This window comes from Diadema setosum, chromosome 21, assembly GCF_964275005.1.
Source record: "Diadema setosum chromosome 21, eeDiaSeto1, whole genome shotgun sequence".
NCBI lineage: Eukaryota > Metazoa > Echinodermata > Echinoidea > Diadematoida > Diadematidae > Diadema > Diadema setosum.
The window spans coordinates 1699036-1716248 of NC_092705.1; the positions used below are offsets into that span (position 1 = coordinate 1699036).

Below are 17213 nucleotides of genomic sequence, written 5' to 3' on the forward strand. Positions count from 1 at the left end.
TTCTTTGTAAGAAATGAATCAACAAAATAAAAACATCTACATGTGTGTACAGTGTACAAAGTCTGGAGTGAAAAGTTGTCCAATTGTGCTACAGAGCAAGAAACTAAAGGACTTCGCACAGATTTTCAACAAGGGTAGCTCTCCAACATTTCTCTATCTGTCTTTGAGACATAAAAAATAATTAAGAGTCCAGAAATCTGCCAATATGAAGGTCGAGCAAGAAAGCAACCTGCAGTCACTGGCATCCTCATGGAGAGAATTGTGTAGGGCAGACTCTTTTTCCTTGCCATGTGCATTATCAGCATCCCACACTGTAACTTGCTGCTCGTGGGAGGGTACACAAGGATACAATTCAGCCAACTGTACGGCAAGCCCCGAAAGGGTGGACGATACTACCATGTCGCGGTTTCCGCACCCAACACTGACTCCTTGCAAATCCCTACGTTGCAACCATGATGACCATCAATGTCACCTAACGCTTGAAAAGAGCAGACCTCGAACGAAGACATCATGGGGCGGACCAGGGTGCATGGTTCAAACAGGAGATTGATGAGCAAGACCTACCGTGAAGCAGTCATCCATCCTACAGCTTGCAAGGACAGGCAGTGGAGGGGTCGCCATGGTTACCTGCTGTCTGATTTCGCGCATCCTCATCCAAAATGTTCTGGGGGGAAGATGGTGGACTCCTCACAGGAAAGTAGAGAGAGGTGGGAACGGGTTTTGCTTGCTGACCACCAGTTTTTGATGGGCATGGGAGAGATAGCCCTTGATGTAGTTCTGATGGAGGGAAAAACAAAACAGAAAAGGATGAAACATTCATCAGTACTGGAATCCTTAGAAACAAGCCAGGAGGCCTGAAAGATACCCAATTAATGATAACAAGTGAGCTGATGAATGGATCTGCAAAAGACTTTGGTCACTCCCTACTATAGGTGACTCCCATTGTAACGAAGTCCTCAGGACCAGCAGTTTTCTTTTGTTATATCAAAAGTGTGTTACAACCAAACAATAAAGTATGTAAAGGAAATACACACGATAATTTTGGGACTTGGGACTTGGGACTTTTGTTGTAACAGAATTTTGTAAGAACTGTGTTCATTATAATGAGAGTGCACTGCATAGATTTTGAGTCACTTCACAGAACTTCAAAGTATACATGTAGAGCACTGCAGCAAGTCAATAGGAAAGGGTCAAAGTCATTACATGGTATTATCACATTGACCTAAAATTTTATACATTATTGTGTCAGTGTCTAAACTATTGCCAGCTGTTTTCATTGTTCATTTTCATATACTTCATACATGTAGGTGGAAAAAGGAAAACATTAGAACACTGGAAACGGAAGTAGAAGGGTCTATAACAAGAGACCCGCGGGTCTAGCTCACCCGAGTATCGCAAGTTCACCTTTCATGCAGTCACTAATCTAAATTATTCACAGCTCTACTAAAATTTGACCAGGCATTCTCAAGTAGAAGATGAAAATGTACAATAAGGGCCCAAATTTTTTAAGATTCCTTAATTTGGGGGGATTGGGGGCCCCCTGGGGCCCTCTGGGTGGGGCATGGTGCCCATTTTGATAAATTGAGATCCTGACCCCCTAGGGATGCTACCTGCCAAGTTTGACGAAAATCCATCATGAGGTTTTCAGGAAGAAGATGAAAATGTACAATTCAGGCCCCCATTTGGACCTTCCCAACCCCCCCCCCCCCCCCCCCTGCCCCCAAGAGGGGCACCCCTGGATTTGCTATGAACAAACTTGAAACTTCAGTCATTAATGTACTCACTCATAGTATTATCTTAGCTCTATAACTTCTGATTCTAGAGAAGAGTTTTAAAGATTCCTTCATTTTGGGAGGTTTGCCCCCCCCCCCCCCGGGGTCCCTGGGTGGGGCATGGTGGCCATTTTAACAAATTGAGATCCTAACCCCCTAGGGATGCTACCTGCCAAGTTTGGTGAAAATTGGTCATGGGGTTCTAAAGAAGAAGATGAAAATGTATAATTTAGGCCCCATTAGGACCCCTCCCCACCCCCCTCCCCTGGGTCCCAAGGGGGGCACCCCTGATTCTGCCATGAACAAACTTGAAACTACAGTCATCAATGTACTAACTCATAGTATTAACTTAGCTCTATCACTTCTGGTTCTAGAGAAAAAGATTTTTACAGATTCCTTAATTTTGGGGGGTTTGGGCCCCCCTGGGGGCCCCCTGGGTGGGGCATGGTGCCCATTTTAACAAATTGAGTTCCTAACCCCCTAGGGATGCTACCTGCCAAGTTTGATGAAAATCGGTCTTGGGGTTTTCAAGAAGAAGATGAAAATGTAAAAAGTTTACGCACGACGGACGACGGACGACGGACGCCGGACGAAGGGCGATCGCAATAGCTCACTTGAGCCTTTGGCTCAGGTGAGCTAAAAAACCGTAAAAAACATGACCTATACTCAAAGGTCCTGTTTGCCTTTGGGAGCAGTGATCTAAAAAATGTTCCAAGATATCACTTTTGATACATATGTGTAGGTCAGTCGTATCACAAAACATCCTACCATATAAAATTTTCGCAATAAAGCCTAAAATATAAGGAGATATCACTATTTTTCTCATTAAACCATAAATGTAGACGGTTTAGTCTGGAAACATTTTTATTATAACTATTGTTCACATTTTGTATATTTAACAATACTTAACATCAATAGCTACTATAATGGTTCAAATTTTTACATTGGTTGTTTCTATCCCTAACTCACATTCTAGAACTATTAGGAAGCACTAATGCTGGGTTTTTATTTCATCTGCAAATGGTAAATTATGCCTTTAATGTTTCCAACTATGCAATGTACATTGTACTTGGGAAAGACTGTACCTTTGTTACAAAACCTTGAAAATCCTACATCAGCCACAGTGACCCAGTAAAAGTGCACAATTGTTTTCGGGTGTACAGGGCGATCAACTTTCTGTGGGTTTGTGACGCAAGGTCACATATTGAAATGATACTAACTGGCTTGATAATGAACAAACAAACAGACCATCACCCAGTAAAACTAGGGTGTGGGGGGGGAAAAAAAAAAACCCTGCTGAGGTCATCGGTCACTAACCTTGTAGATGAGATTGGCCAGGATACACTCAACTTCCTCTTTGTCCACATCTTCCAGACCAGTGAACTTGAGCGCTGTCTCAAAGGCCTCGATCGGTACCTGGTGGACGTTCAGCATGAGTTGGCTGCAACAAGAAGGGGGGGGGGGGGGTGTAGGAGAAAAGTATCATTGGTAGTGTAGTTGCTATGTATTCCAATGCTTGTACATGTCTACAAGGTTCTAGGGCAATTACCCCCTGATCAATTACCCCAGACACTTCCCCTGACCCTAACCCTAATCCTAATCCTAACCAAAACTCTAACCCTAAACTCGACCCCAACCCTAATCTTTACTCTACCCTTATTACTTACCAGTATTTAGCTGGCAGATAATTATCCTGGGGGGGGGGGGGGGTAATTCCCCTGATATGGCTTACAGTTAATAATTGTTACTTACTTACTGCCTGTTATGCCGGTTGGCATGTCAGGGACAGATCCAGGAATTCTGTAAAGAGGGGGCACACACCCCCCTCCATTTTGTCTTTTTATTTCTTCTGTTTTAACAAAAAAACAACAACGAAGGTTCTCCACCTCTGCATGTCCTGGACCATCCTTGTCACCATTCCCCAATTTTGGGTTAAGGTCTTTAGCTCGTTCTCAATTGTTCTCCGCCAGGTGTCCCTGGGCTGTCCTCTCCTACGTCTACCACAGTTAATTGTAGTATTGCACAAGACAGTGGGATCCTTAGTGTAAAGAGATCTGGGCCCCATAGCATAAAACTATGGTCAGTTTTCAGTTGATGGTGACTCTTCAATCTGTGGTAACCAAAAGTGATTTCTTGGCTATGACTGGCTATGGAATGGTGTTGCTATGGTAATAACGAAGAGTTTCATCCACCTGCTCCCTCCAATTAGTTTCAAAGGCAGGAACTCACTTACAATGTAGTTGTTGCTAGGCAGGGCAAGCTTCTGGCAAGCTTTGTGATCATTAAGGGCAAATTTTGTGAACAAAGTATGCACAAAATCTGAATACATTAAAGAACCTGTCTTTTGAAACCATAGATTTTAATTTGGGCTGAGAGGTTGTGAATGGATAGATAAATGCTGTGGTGCCCTCACACTTTCTTGAAGAGGTTTCGGTACGTGATGGTCTGGAGTTTCTCAATGATGAGGTATACGCCACACTTGATGAAGAAGGCCTCGTGGGCATTCATTGCTCGAGAAAGGAGGCGCAGGTCTCCGCTTTTCGTCGCCTTGGCAACGTCGGCAAACTGCATCAAGTCGTACTTCTGGAGAAGACTGACCTTTGGCATCTGACCCTGGAAGAAAAGAAAAAAAGAAGAAGTTACAAACAGAAATACAGTTTTAGAACTCTGTCAGATCTCATTGCAGCTCCAGCAAAAGCTATACAGATACATGAATAGAGATACAGTAACTACTGGGACCTGTTTTATAAAGTTTGAGCATATTAAGTTGCAATTAATCGCAAATTGTGTTTCATAAACAACTTTGCGACTGATCACAAGTAACGCTTGATCTACTGGAAGTTATGCTTGATTTTTCTTGAAATCAAGCGTAAGTGTCTTTATGAAACAGGATTATGTTCAATATTGAACTTATGCTCGATTCAACGAGTTACGCTCAATTCATCAATTGCAACTCTTTATGAAACAGGCCCCTTGAGTTGATAGTGAGATATACATATAACTCTTATAATAATCATTTTTTTAATTTTTTTTTTTTTATTACCATCACTATGTCAGTCACAGGATTGGTTATCCACAGAGATCTACATCAGACTGTGTTTCAGAGCCAGAGAAAGAGACAGGTACTTGGAAAGAAACCCAAACCCTGGACTCTTGACACCCTGGATAATGAGCACACAAATCTGCACGTGTGAAGCACGCAGCGATTATGAGCAAGAGCATGTGGTGCAGCGTCGTCAGCTGTGTCGTGAATGCGTCCAATCAGAAGAAACTTCTCCTCCAACTATCCACAAAAAACTAACACCTCCGCAGTCTGGTCGGGCACGTATTATGATTTTTTTTCCCTTTTTTTGCATGGAAAGAATGTCTCCTCCTTACAGTCTACACTCATCAGTTCCCTTCCACCCAAATGTGAAAAAGAAAATGTATACCTCCTTCTACTGTTATTTAGAGTCAACCTACGTAAAGTAGTAATGACATAGCAACTATTACTGTTTTCATGATGGATGGTTACAGCGGCTATTCAACTACAATGTATTAACACAGATTCACTTTCATAATCATTAAAAAATTAGCTGACAAGAACACTGAGAAACTTGTGAAGCCATAATATCACAACCTAATACAACTTTCATATGTGCTTGTGTCCAAAATTACTATATATTTCATCAAAGTATATCAAACTTTGATGTTCCACATCTTCCTCAATTTTTGTCCAATATTAATGAAACCTTCACCGTTCTCTTTTAAAATGAAGTGGAGATTTCATTCTTGTTATCCTTGCAGCATGCCATGACAGACCATTTATAGGCTCAACCAGCACCTGGATGCGCCTGAACATGTGATCGACTGCAACAGAAAAATTTTGCAGCAGGCCTCTATCTGTGCCCATTCTGATTGGACAGTGGCCAGGATAAAAACTTGCTATTTTTTTTTTCGCCTTCTCCCTGCAAATTTTCTGGCAAGTGTCTTGTTGTAATGACTTCCTAGCTTCATACGTTGAGTATTCCCATCCAGGGACGGATTAAGGGGGCGATCTGTCCCTCCACATGTATTATATGTATATATTCTGTGGGTACCAGGGACAGCTAGAGTGCACCACACCATTTCAGCCAGCCCTCCCATTCTTTGACTTTTAATACGACTTCCCCTGTTTACCCTGTCCCAAGTAAAGATAAACCATGTCTGGAAGAAAACAAATGAAGATAAAATCACATTAAACTATAAAACAAAACATAAAGCAGAGGCTCAAGAAGATTACACACAGACCCTGGGGCTAAATCACACAGATAATCCATTCCCAGAAGGGCTGACCTAGGATATTAGAATATTTAAAGATAAGGGGGAAAATGAAAAAACAAATCCCTGAATAAGCAGCATCATCTAGGAAGAAAGACATCTCCAAAGTCCTACTCTGGCCCAACTGAAGGGATTGATGGCTTCTTTGGCAGCTATCACAGTTTCCAAGAAATTTTCGCTGCTGGAGACAAACAGTATTGACACAGCATGCACTCAAACAATGCTGTTCAGTCTGGCAAACTGGTGATCAGGAGGCATAAAAGTTGTACCTTGGATTTTCTCTTTATGCCCTCAGGATGCTTGTCATTACCATCCATTTTATAAAGAGAACAAATAATCTTACACTCCCCCCCCCCCTCCATATACATGGTATGCTCTGTAATGGACCACAAATATATTTAATTTATTATTCATAATTTTCTTAGTACATATGCAGTAAGCCTTTGTTTGAAGCTAACCTCCTTTGCTTTGCAAATGAGAGTTATTTTGACTTGCAATCAAACAGTCAAAGCAGTCAAGCAATACATGTATCCCCCTTTTCACCTTCAACTGCATGTGTCATCAAACAATGGGATATATCAATCGGACGTGAGATTATGAATACAAGCGTGTGCTGATGGGCTCACAAACTCTTTTGTTACACTGTATACATTATAATGGCACCTGAATGGGATCAGCAAAAGTAAAAATCTAGTGAGCCCAGCTTCGATTGCTACCAACATCTTCATATAAGATTTTTAGCACATAGAGTGCACTTCTATGTTGGAAAAGGTAAATTAGACAAAAATATATATGCAGTTTTGACACAGAAAAAGAACAGATATTGATAGACAAAACTCTAATCTTTCAATCGTAGTCATTTTTCTGGTCAGCATAACACAAATAAACATGAATTTAGGCCACAAATGCAGACACTCCTGTCTACATTTTGGGAACCTGGTATACCAGGTTCCTGTAAAGAACAGGTTAATGCAACAACAATAATGACAATATGGATGAGGAGAAGAAGAAGAAGAAGAAGAAGAAGAAGAAGAAGAAAAGGAGAAGGGCAATTCCGCACTTACGTGGACACAACATAGATGAAAGGAATGTGCCTCTTTATCTTACTCTTTAATTCAGGCATCAACTTATACCATGGATGTTCGCCAATCATTATGGTCTTTCAAATTCAGTAGATTTTATTTTTCATATTCATTGGTTTTGCGAGATCTAAAACCATCATTTAAAATGTACATATGGGACTGGGGACATTGAAATTCACGTAAATGCAAATTACAGTGGGTTCCTTTGAAAATTTTTCCTCAAAGTTTTGCTAAGGGGTAAAAGACGAATACAATTAAATACTCCAGAAGTCATGTGACATTTTGTCAATTACAAAAGCGTGAAATGACCTGCGGAATTATTCCGGACAAATGTAACGTTACTAACCGCAACGTTACTAACCATGCTTTTAGGGGTCTAGCTAATAAATTTTCAGTCAAACTGCTAAAAATATTTGCATGAACATTTGCCATGATGCAATAATTGAAATTAATGCAGCACTTTGTTTGAAGTAACTTGCATTTTTGCACACTTTTTGTTACATAATGTTGATTTTTTTTGTCATGTCCTTTTTTCGTAACGTTACTAAACAGCCCTTTTAGTTGCCATAGCAATTCTAATATTCATTGGATTGCATTCATTCTTTTTTATATCATAAACCTGGGAAGGATGAACATGTTTTTAACATGCTTTTGACTTGAAATGAATAAATGGTGATTTAGTAGTAAAAACAAATATCTAAATTAGTTTAAATGTAACGTTACTAACTGCGGAATTGCCCAGAAGAAGAAAAAGCAGAAGAAAAAGGAGGAGAAGAAGAAGAAGACAAAGACGAAGAACAACAACAACACAGTGACCTTTTAAATGACCTTTGTTCCCGAACTTTGACATTACCAGAAGCATCTTGACTGGGAGGAGGTAGATGAGGATGAGGCGCTTGTTGTGTCTGCTTGACCGATGACATCTTTGGAATGCGAAGGACAGGTGATCTTCGGCTGGGAGGGAGATAACAAGTAAGAACTGATAAAATGGAGCAAGTGGTCATTACAAGAGGATCTCAAATGCCATTTCCACATAGTGTTCAAGTTCCTTGGCTAATTTGCTGCATAATTTAGCTACTTGTCTTTTATCAAATTAGCAACTCTAAAGTTGAAGGCATATCCAATCGTGGAGAAATATTAGACGGAACAGGCTAACTCTAATAATCTGCTCAAATCTGGAAGAGGGCAAGTCCAAGATAACGCGCGCGTTACGTATGGGACATTCAGAGATTTTTATGACCTGAAAAATAGTATTAATGGCCTTTGATCATATTGAACTTTATCATGGTGATTGATATCTAGGAGAAGTATAATCATGTAAAAAATGGAGAAAAATGACCTTCACAATTATATTCTAGAAGAGAAAATATGTGCCGTTACGTATGGGACCAGAAAAATTTTGGTTTTTTGAACATTTTTTTTTCAACCTAAAAACTCTCTGAAAGTATTTCATTCTACAACTTGTAACTCACTGTGATGAAAGTCACAACACTCAAGATTATCAGAGGTAAGTTTCATGTCATGAGGCAAAAAGCTCTAATTACAGGTTCTAATTAAAGACAGACATGACGTGTTACGTATGGGACAGTTACGTATGGGACACTTTGTCCCCCATTCGTTTAGTGTGTGGAGAACCATGTTTATGGGTATTTTGCATAATTATTGAACTAAAATCAATTGAAACTACTCAATACTGATCCAGATTGTCAAGGAAACAATATTCCCCAAATATTTACCATCATAATCATATTCAATCATATTCTTATATTTTTATGACCAACCTGAGTATGCATGCCCTTTGTCCCCCATTCGTTTAGTGTGTGGAGAACCATGTTTATGGGTATTTTGCAAAATAATTTTGCAAAATACCCATAAACAAATTTTTGCATAATTGTTGAGGTAGAATCAGTTGAAATTACTCAAATACTGATCCAGATTGTCAAGGGAACAATATTCCCCAAATATTTACCATCATAATCTTTAATCATATTATATATTTTTATGACCAACCTGAGTATGTATGCCCTGTATTTTTATTAGGATAGTTACTACTAAAAAATCAAATAGTAAAGTGTTTACTTCCATTGATGAAGGATAGTTTGCCATTCAGTTTCAATAAAAAACAACTTAACACAAGAAATATTAATTTTAACAAACATGCAATACCTGCTGCGTGGAACCCCAGTAATTGTGTAGATACATGATGTCTGTCTAGCAATCAGGTCATTGATTCGAGTCACACCTCAGTATGTATACCCATGATTTTTGTCATGGCTACTACTGAAAACTTAGTAAGGACAATTTGTTTATCACTTGCAATAAAAAAAATTATACAAAAAACACTAATTTGAAGTAACATCTTCACTACCATCACATATATGTGTTATACAATGCAGCTACAATGTAGCTAGAGCTCTACATTGTGTGGTGAACAGTACCCAATATACTTGTAGTTGAACTGCAATTTTTCAATCTGCTTGTGTACAGTATTTGGTTTCAGTACCCTTTAAATCAGAGGTCTCTACTCAAAGGGACTGTACAGTTCTGGTTCAGATGGGAATTCTGATTTCAACTTTTACAAGATAATTAGCACTTCTTTTATGAAATATTTAAATAGCATACAATTCTAAGAGGAATTCAAAATTAACATGACAAAAATCTGTTTTGAAATGGCTGAGATATCCAGAAATGTGCTGTCCTAACAAAAGGTGGGCCACATTTTTTTTATTAGGACCACTTCATTTGTTTTTTTGTTTTTTGATATCTCAGCCATTTCAAATTGGAACTCCATCAAATAAACTTTGAATTCCCCTAGTCTTAGAATTGTATGCTCTTTAATAATTCATATAATTGGTTTCCAATCATCTCGTAAAATGTTGAAAACTAAATCCCCATTTCTACAAAAACTATACCATCCCTTTAATGCTGATTTTCATTGTGTATTTTGCCATCTCCCCCTCCCCCTTTCCGAAAATTGTTCAGTCAAGTACATGTATTGTTTCAAGTGTCTATAACTCAAAAGTACATAGCTGCAAAGTTGGGATGCTTTCTTAAGGATGATTGACCATTTGTGTACTGAGAGACCCTCCCAGCTAGCCACATGCATTCACATACAATATGTATGGGGATGTCCCATACGTAACGCATTTGTCCCATACGTAACATTATTTAATTGCCTAATAAAAGATATTTCTTTTACTGTTTTTTCTTTTTTCTATGGTATTTAACTTCTCTAAAGAATAAATTAGAACTTTCCAAAAGGGCATTCAAATAACCTTAGAAATTTCAGAGAAAACCTAAAAAAATGACCTCAATTTGTTACGTATGGGACATCTCATGATAGGACACGAGCTAATTTGCATAATCATTTGCATAATCCCTAAATTTTCATACCAAGTTAGACTATTTGATGAACTTCTTATGTCCACATATTAATCAAATATCATTTGCTTTCCTTTGAATAAATATTAATTTTTATAAATGTCCCATACGTAACGCTGTATTTCACATTTATGTAAATGAAGCCCTTAGAATTTGCATAAATTTACATAATTTCATTTTTTCCTCCATGGAAATCAAAACTTCAACTCATAAGCTTCAAAATGATACTAGACATTTCAATATTGAGCAAAGATGAAATTTTGTTTTCTGAGGGGACCTTATCTTGGACTTGCCCAAGAAAATACTTTTTTAGACATTAATTTTCTGTTATGTTATGTTACCAATTAAGAACCAGTGAGGTAATAAAGGACCTTTTGAAAATTCTGAGACTGAAACAATTTATTACATCCATGAACACAAACATGATATATTCTGTATCATGATATATGTACCGTATCAACGATGCATTAGCACACCACAATTGAAAGACAGCACATAAAAGTGCAGCCATCATCCCTTTCACTCCTTAAATTGATCACGTCCCAGCGCTAACGACGTCTGAATGGCAAAGCAACAGAACACCATGTGACAAGGTTAAACATCAGTGCATCTCACACTGTTTCATGGTTAAGGATGTTGACATGCTGTCATGAATCACACATGCCAGCTGGTTTGATGCACACTTAAAGGGAAAACATAGTCCTCAGAAGGACTCAAAATTCATCTTCCACCATTTAGAATTTGCTTGCAATCCATAGAAAGATGCAACAGGTCTAACATAAAAACTTGCCTGGCTGATACCATTTGCCAGAATATTGAGTTGTTCTGAAGTATTTTGCGATCAAAGGCGTAAAATGATTTTGATCGTAGTACACGGCTTTTATTCCTGAAGTGCTCTCCCCATTCACTAGTAGTATTAGTTACAATATTGTAGGTAGAACATTACATGATGATCGATTGTGCCCTAACAATTGTACTTTCGAACAAGCTGCATTAGATTCACTTGAGTGCTGAAGATCTGTGGATTCCACTGTGGCCTACTTTGCTGATTATCAATCATCAATAATAAGAATTTATGTAGCAACCACGATCAGGTACGCGCCGAGGTTAAAGATTTTCCCGTGAACCTTTTTGGGTAATATTTCGTATTTCTATCATTCTCAAATTGAAATTGTGTTATCGCAGCATTATTTCACTAACTCATTATGTACATATGTACGTGTACATTTTAGAGGAAAAAAAAAATCACTTTAAAGGAGCACTGCTTACTATCACTTTTACACAAGTGAAGAAAATTTGAAGAACACATGTCTAAACATGCCTCATGCAAAGGAAATGGTAATTCCTTTTTCTGACTCTACATAGGCCTACAAACTTGATTCAAGTTCTACTAATTATGTTTCTGAAATCACATCGGCAAATAGACAAGTTTGTAGATGGTGATGATTTTATTGGTCCTGAATTTAAAACCATCAAAACAAAACATTTGTACAGCTAGATATCATCGACTTGCGGTATCCAATCTACTTTTATGTTAACAAGCTCTCATGAATGTTTGGAAAATGTTCTTTCACTGCAATGTGAAGACATTGTCTTCTGAAAGACCTACACTGGCTTCCGATTCGTAAACGAATATTGTTTAAGATTTTGATGATCGTATATAAGTCACTGATCGGTCAAGCCCCCAGTTACATATCTGAATTATTAGTGCTTAAATCTCACAAACATACTCATAATTTGCGCAGTTTCGAGGACGCTCTTCTCTTACAAACTCCAACACATAAAACAAAAGTAACATTGGGAGACCGAGCATTTGCCAATGCAGCTCCAAAACTCTGGAATGACCAACCATTAGAAGTCAGGAAATCCCCAACTGTAGCAGTCTTTAAATCAGGACTCAAACACATCTTTTCATTTAACTATTTATCATCATCAAGTACATCAGAAGATTTTGCAGCGCAGAAGAATATACACTGTATGTCTATAGGTTTTGCGCTTTATAAATTGATATATTATACGATTATGATTATGTTCAGGTGTTGTCCATGACATTGCTCATTACAACTCTTGTGTTTCATTATGTTGTTTTTTCATGTGACCTTTATCTGATAATACATACAATGTAACTCCGAAATGACTTATTGTGGTTAGTTGGGGTTTTCCATGAGAGTGTTGCTCAATCCTGTACGTGCCTTTTCATAGTCTCAGGGAGTGGAGCCTTACTTAAACGTGTACTGTATACCACAAGCTGTACACGTTGCAGTGTTTTCATTTTCGCAAATTTTGAGAGTCTATATTGAATATTCTGAATTAACAATTCACAGAAATATTGCTTCCCAGGACATGGATGCATTGTATACTGTATCCAGGGTGAGAAATCCATAAAACTTCTCTTAAACAGTGATTACACATCTTTCACAGTCTGCCAAACATGGTTCTCAACTACAAATTCAACCACCCATGAAAGTGCCGGCCAAGTCCCAATTTGGGAAATATACTCCTGAATTCATTGTATAGCATATCACACTTCACTTCCACTGCAGTGCATGGATGTACTTACATACTCTTGCATATAAGTGCGACAAAAAGTTTGTGCCAAGTTTAATTGATGGGCAGCCGTGCTTGTGACACAGCGATTGTAAACACTCAATGTTTTGTGGTGGAAAGGAGACTCAGTTCTGTGTATAAACACTTGCATAACTCTAAACAAGTTAAGAAATACTGTTTCAGAAATGTGATGATGAGAAACTTCATTGTTCTCTGAATATGAAGTGCTCATGAAATCCTGTTTCATTTTGACAACCAAGCGCTCTACATGCAAAAACTGAACTGAAACCCCATTTCTTATTAAAATGATGTACACAGAAGAAGGACTTCTTTCTTTTCTCTGGTTACAAGAACACAAGATGTATAGCTCTTGCTGTGTCTGTTAGCAGACTTCAAAATAACAGTTGAGAGCTTTACACTATAAAGATACTCATTGCCAAGGTTGCACAATAATTTTTGCTCAAGCCATGACCCTTTGAAGGGACTGTACAGTACTGGTTGAGGTGAGGATTCAGGTCTATAACATTCCTACGTGAGATAATGAGAAACCTCTTATGAAATATGAAAGAGCATGTAATTTTAAAAAGGATTCAACATTTATTTGATGAGAATAGGTTTTCAAATGGCTGAGATATCAAAAATGTTATAATAATAAAGGGCGACAGGCCACGCCTTTTATTAGGATCTCTTTGTTTCACCTTGTTTTTTGATATCTCAGCCATTTCAAAACCGATTTTCATCAAATAAACTTTTGATTCCCCTTAGAATTGCATGCTCTTTGACATCTCATAGAGTGGTTTCTGAATATCTCGCAAAACGTTAAAAGCTATATCCTCACCTCAACCAGAACTGTTCAGTCCCTTTAACCTTTGACAGAGAAACAGTGTATGATACCTTTGAAGGCATACATGAAGCTGTCTGAGGCTAACTACACCCCTTTACACACCACTGCACCACTGCCTCTTTCTTAACAAGGGAAACCCCTATATCCATATTGAGTGTGACTTTAATAATTAAAATGAGTGAAAATCAAACCAGTGAAAGTTTCATTGGAAATTCTTATGGTTCATGTGCCCGTTTTGAAACTCTGAAAATTACTTCTTTTCAAAGGTAATTTAGACCTTTCCTCGGAACAATAAAACTGGAAGCTTCTCTACGATGGAAAGGGAAACAGATGACTATGAATTTCCAGTGAATTTATTTGGACCCGGAAAATTCCAGCCATTATTCTCTGTACAAAAGGGGAGCATATTTTCTAGTGACACAGGGTCAAGTTTTTCATTTCTTAAAAAAACTAATTCTGAGGTGTATTACCGTAAGACTGCATTCTCGAAATTGGGAGACGGGTGTGTACAGTTCTGGTCGAGGCGAGGATTTAGCTTTTAACGTTTTGTGAGATATTCAGAAATCACTCTATGAGATGTCAAAGCATGCAATTCTAAGGGGTATCAAAAGTTTATTTGATAAAAATCGGTTTTGAAATTACTGAGATATCCAAAAACAAGGTGAAACAAAGAGATCCTAATAAAAGGCGTGGCCTGTCGCCTTTTATTATTATCACTTTTGTGGATATCTCAGCCATTTGAAAACCAATTTTCATCAAATAAATGTTGAATCCTTCTTAAAATTACATGCTCTTTCATATTTCATAAGAGGTTTCTCATTATCTCACTTAGGAATGTTCAAAACATGAATCCCCACCTCAACCAGTACTGTACAGTCCCTTTAACCATGCAAGATTTTGTGACATTTGCAAAAGGTATATGACCTTTAACCAAGGGAAACTCATTTGTTACGAGTATGACTTTATCAACGAGAGCAAACTAGCGAAAGCTACACTGCCACAAGTGAAAGCTACACTTCATTAGAAGTTCTCTAATGACCAATTACCCCCCACCCCCATTTTTTTTCTCATCTCAAGTGTTTCTCAGCGTCTCCTACGAGTCAGGCAGGTATCAGGTGTAGAAATGCCACTTGGCACAATGCTGTACTTGAACTTAGGGAGTGGTTTCCGCTTGTGTCTCTTTAGCATCGTCGTCTCTATGACCACTCAGCCAAAGCAGCGCCGGGTATCCATGACATTGAACTCTAACATTCTTCCTCTTCCACAATTTGCCATCCCGTCTACTCTTCCTCGTTAAAGGTAATGTTCAGTCCTTGCTGCGTAGAATTCCTACCTGTGACGCTTTCACATTTTGTTGGCTGAGAATAAGAAGGGTGTTAAGTTGTCTCGAACACTATGGGTTTAGTGGCAACTTGTTACGCCCTTATCATTCTCATCCGATGATTTGGAAATATTCATGTGTGACAAGAAAGAGGATATGAAAGTACAGCTCCCAACACCATCTGAGGCAGGGGGCATGACAAAAACTTTTGGCAAAACAAGAAAAACATTGACAAGCAAAAACAACTTCCTATAAAACTGTTGATGTCAATGCATTTTTTTTTTCTTGATTTGCCCACAATCATGGCATTGAATAGATTGTACAGTCCCATAATACAGTCACTGTATGAGCTACGAAGGACAGGCCATGATGTTGTGAGGTTGTTGCTAGGTTGCACTCAGCATGGCGATGGACTATGTGGTACTTTGTCTGGGACATAAATCCCAAGCTACTGATGAATACTCCTACATAATTTCAATTGATTGTCAAAGGCTTTTCATAACCACTTTGGCAAATGCCACAGAATTTTCTTCCATCAGTAAGATAAACTTTATCCAATGTATTGGTCATCAGGGCTCTCAATGTTCACATATCAACGTCAGGTAGAGATTTGTGTGTCACATGCATGTCGATAGGGGAAAATAATTCCTAAACCATGTGGCCTTTCACATCCTCTCGCCAGGATATATGAAGAGTATCAAGGTGTTTTGGCGCCTCCTGCAGGATAAGGGAGAAGACAGCTCTGCAAAGTTTCTTACATTTGTATCAATGTCTGTGGAAAAATATGTCCCACTCATCCGATGTCTCACCGTGTCCTGTTTAAGCAGCAAAATATAATATGGCTGGGAAATGTTGCTGTGATATTGTCCCATTTAAAGAATTAATCCAGTTTACTGAAATCCTGGTTAAACAGCAGTGACTGTTCAGTGTATGTACTAGCATCACAATTATAGACTGACACCCAATATCTTTCACCTCAAGAAAACGGAGCAAAAAACTGGGGTGCGCTGCCATTCTCCAATGTTACACCACAGTCAATGTGGGTCAAGGCATAGCATGTGACAAAGAGATGCAAACATGTGCCGAGAAGATACACCGATCACTTACCAGCAGTCTCCTGTAGGTACTGCGTTTGAATTCATGTGACTGTCCGTGCATGCATCTTTTTTTCTTCTTTTGTTTTTGTCTGGATATTCACATGACTAGAATGTCCTCGTAGCTTCATTTTGCACCAAACTGAATTAAGCACTTTGAATAATGCCTCACTTCACTAAAATTCCTGATGAACAGTATAACACGATATGTACTAGGTAACTGGGTGGACAAACTGGATTCCCTTCCCCCTCCACCTCCAACTCCACCCCCCCCCCCTCCTCATTGGTGGTCATACTTCGATATTAATACTCAGGAAATTTGGGCACTTCAATTCCAAGGCAGCAATTAACATTCCACACAAAGCATGTAAAGTAAAGTCAAATGAAATCAAAGGAGCAACTACATTGAATCTTGTACGACTGTTGAGAACAGGAAACAAAAACAGATGGAGTATACTTTTAATTCTCTTCTTCCGCTATTTAATCCTTTCATTTTCTATAAATTCTTCCAAAAAGGTACACAGAGAACATAGCCAATACTGAAACATTGTTCCAAGTAGAAAAAAAAAATCTAGTCATCCAAACCTATAAACCAATCCCCCTGAATTCCTCCAGTAAAATGTCAAGTACAATTGTCAAAATTTCAAGGATTTTATTCAAACCTCAAGCACACATCCATGACTTTTCAACGACGAGTAAAAAAAAAAAAAAGAAGGGACTTCTCATTGTGCGAGATCTGATGTCTACAATATAGCTAACAGAGAGGAATGGGTATTGAAAAAACAACAACCCTAAAGACCCCATGGGTCTCTCACGAGCTCACTTGAGCAATGCACTTCACCTTCGTGGTACTCCACCCGAGGAAAACTATTC

At 38.5% G+C, this 17213-nt stretch overlaps 1 protein-coding gene across 1 annotated transcript in view; it reads right to left on the reverse strand.

The window, feature by feature from the left end:
- The window catches only part of LOC140244169 (PCI domain-containing protein 2-like), a 57765-nt gene continuing 40552 nt past the window's right edge, over positions 1-17213 (reverse strand). Inside the window, exons 10-13 of the mRNA XM_072323798.1 lie at positions 8007-8107; positions 4186-4385; positions 3090-3213; positions 1-777 (exon numbers count right to left, since the gene is read on the reverse strand). Coding sequence (XP_072179899.1) covers positions 688-777; positions 3090-3213; positions 4186-4385; positions 8007-8107 — 515 coding nt within the window. The 3' untranslated portion in view covers positions 1-687. The remainder of the gene's footprint in view (positions 778-3089; positions 3214-4185; positions 4386-8006; positions 8108-17213) is intronic.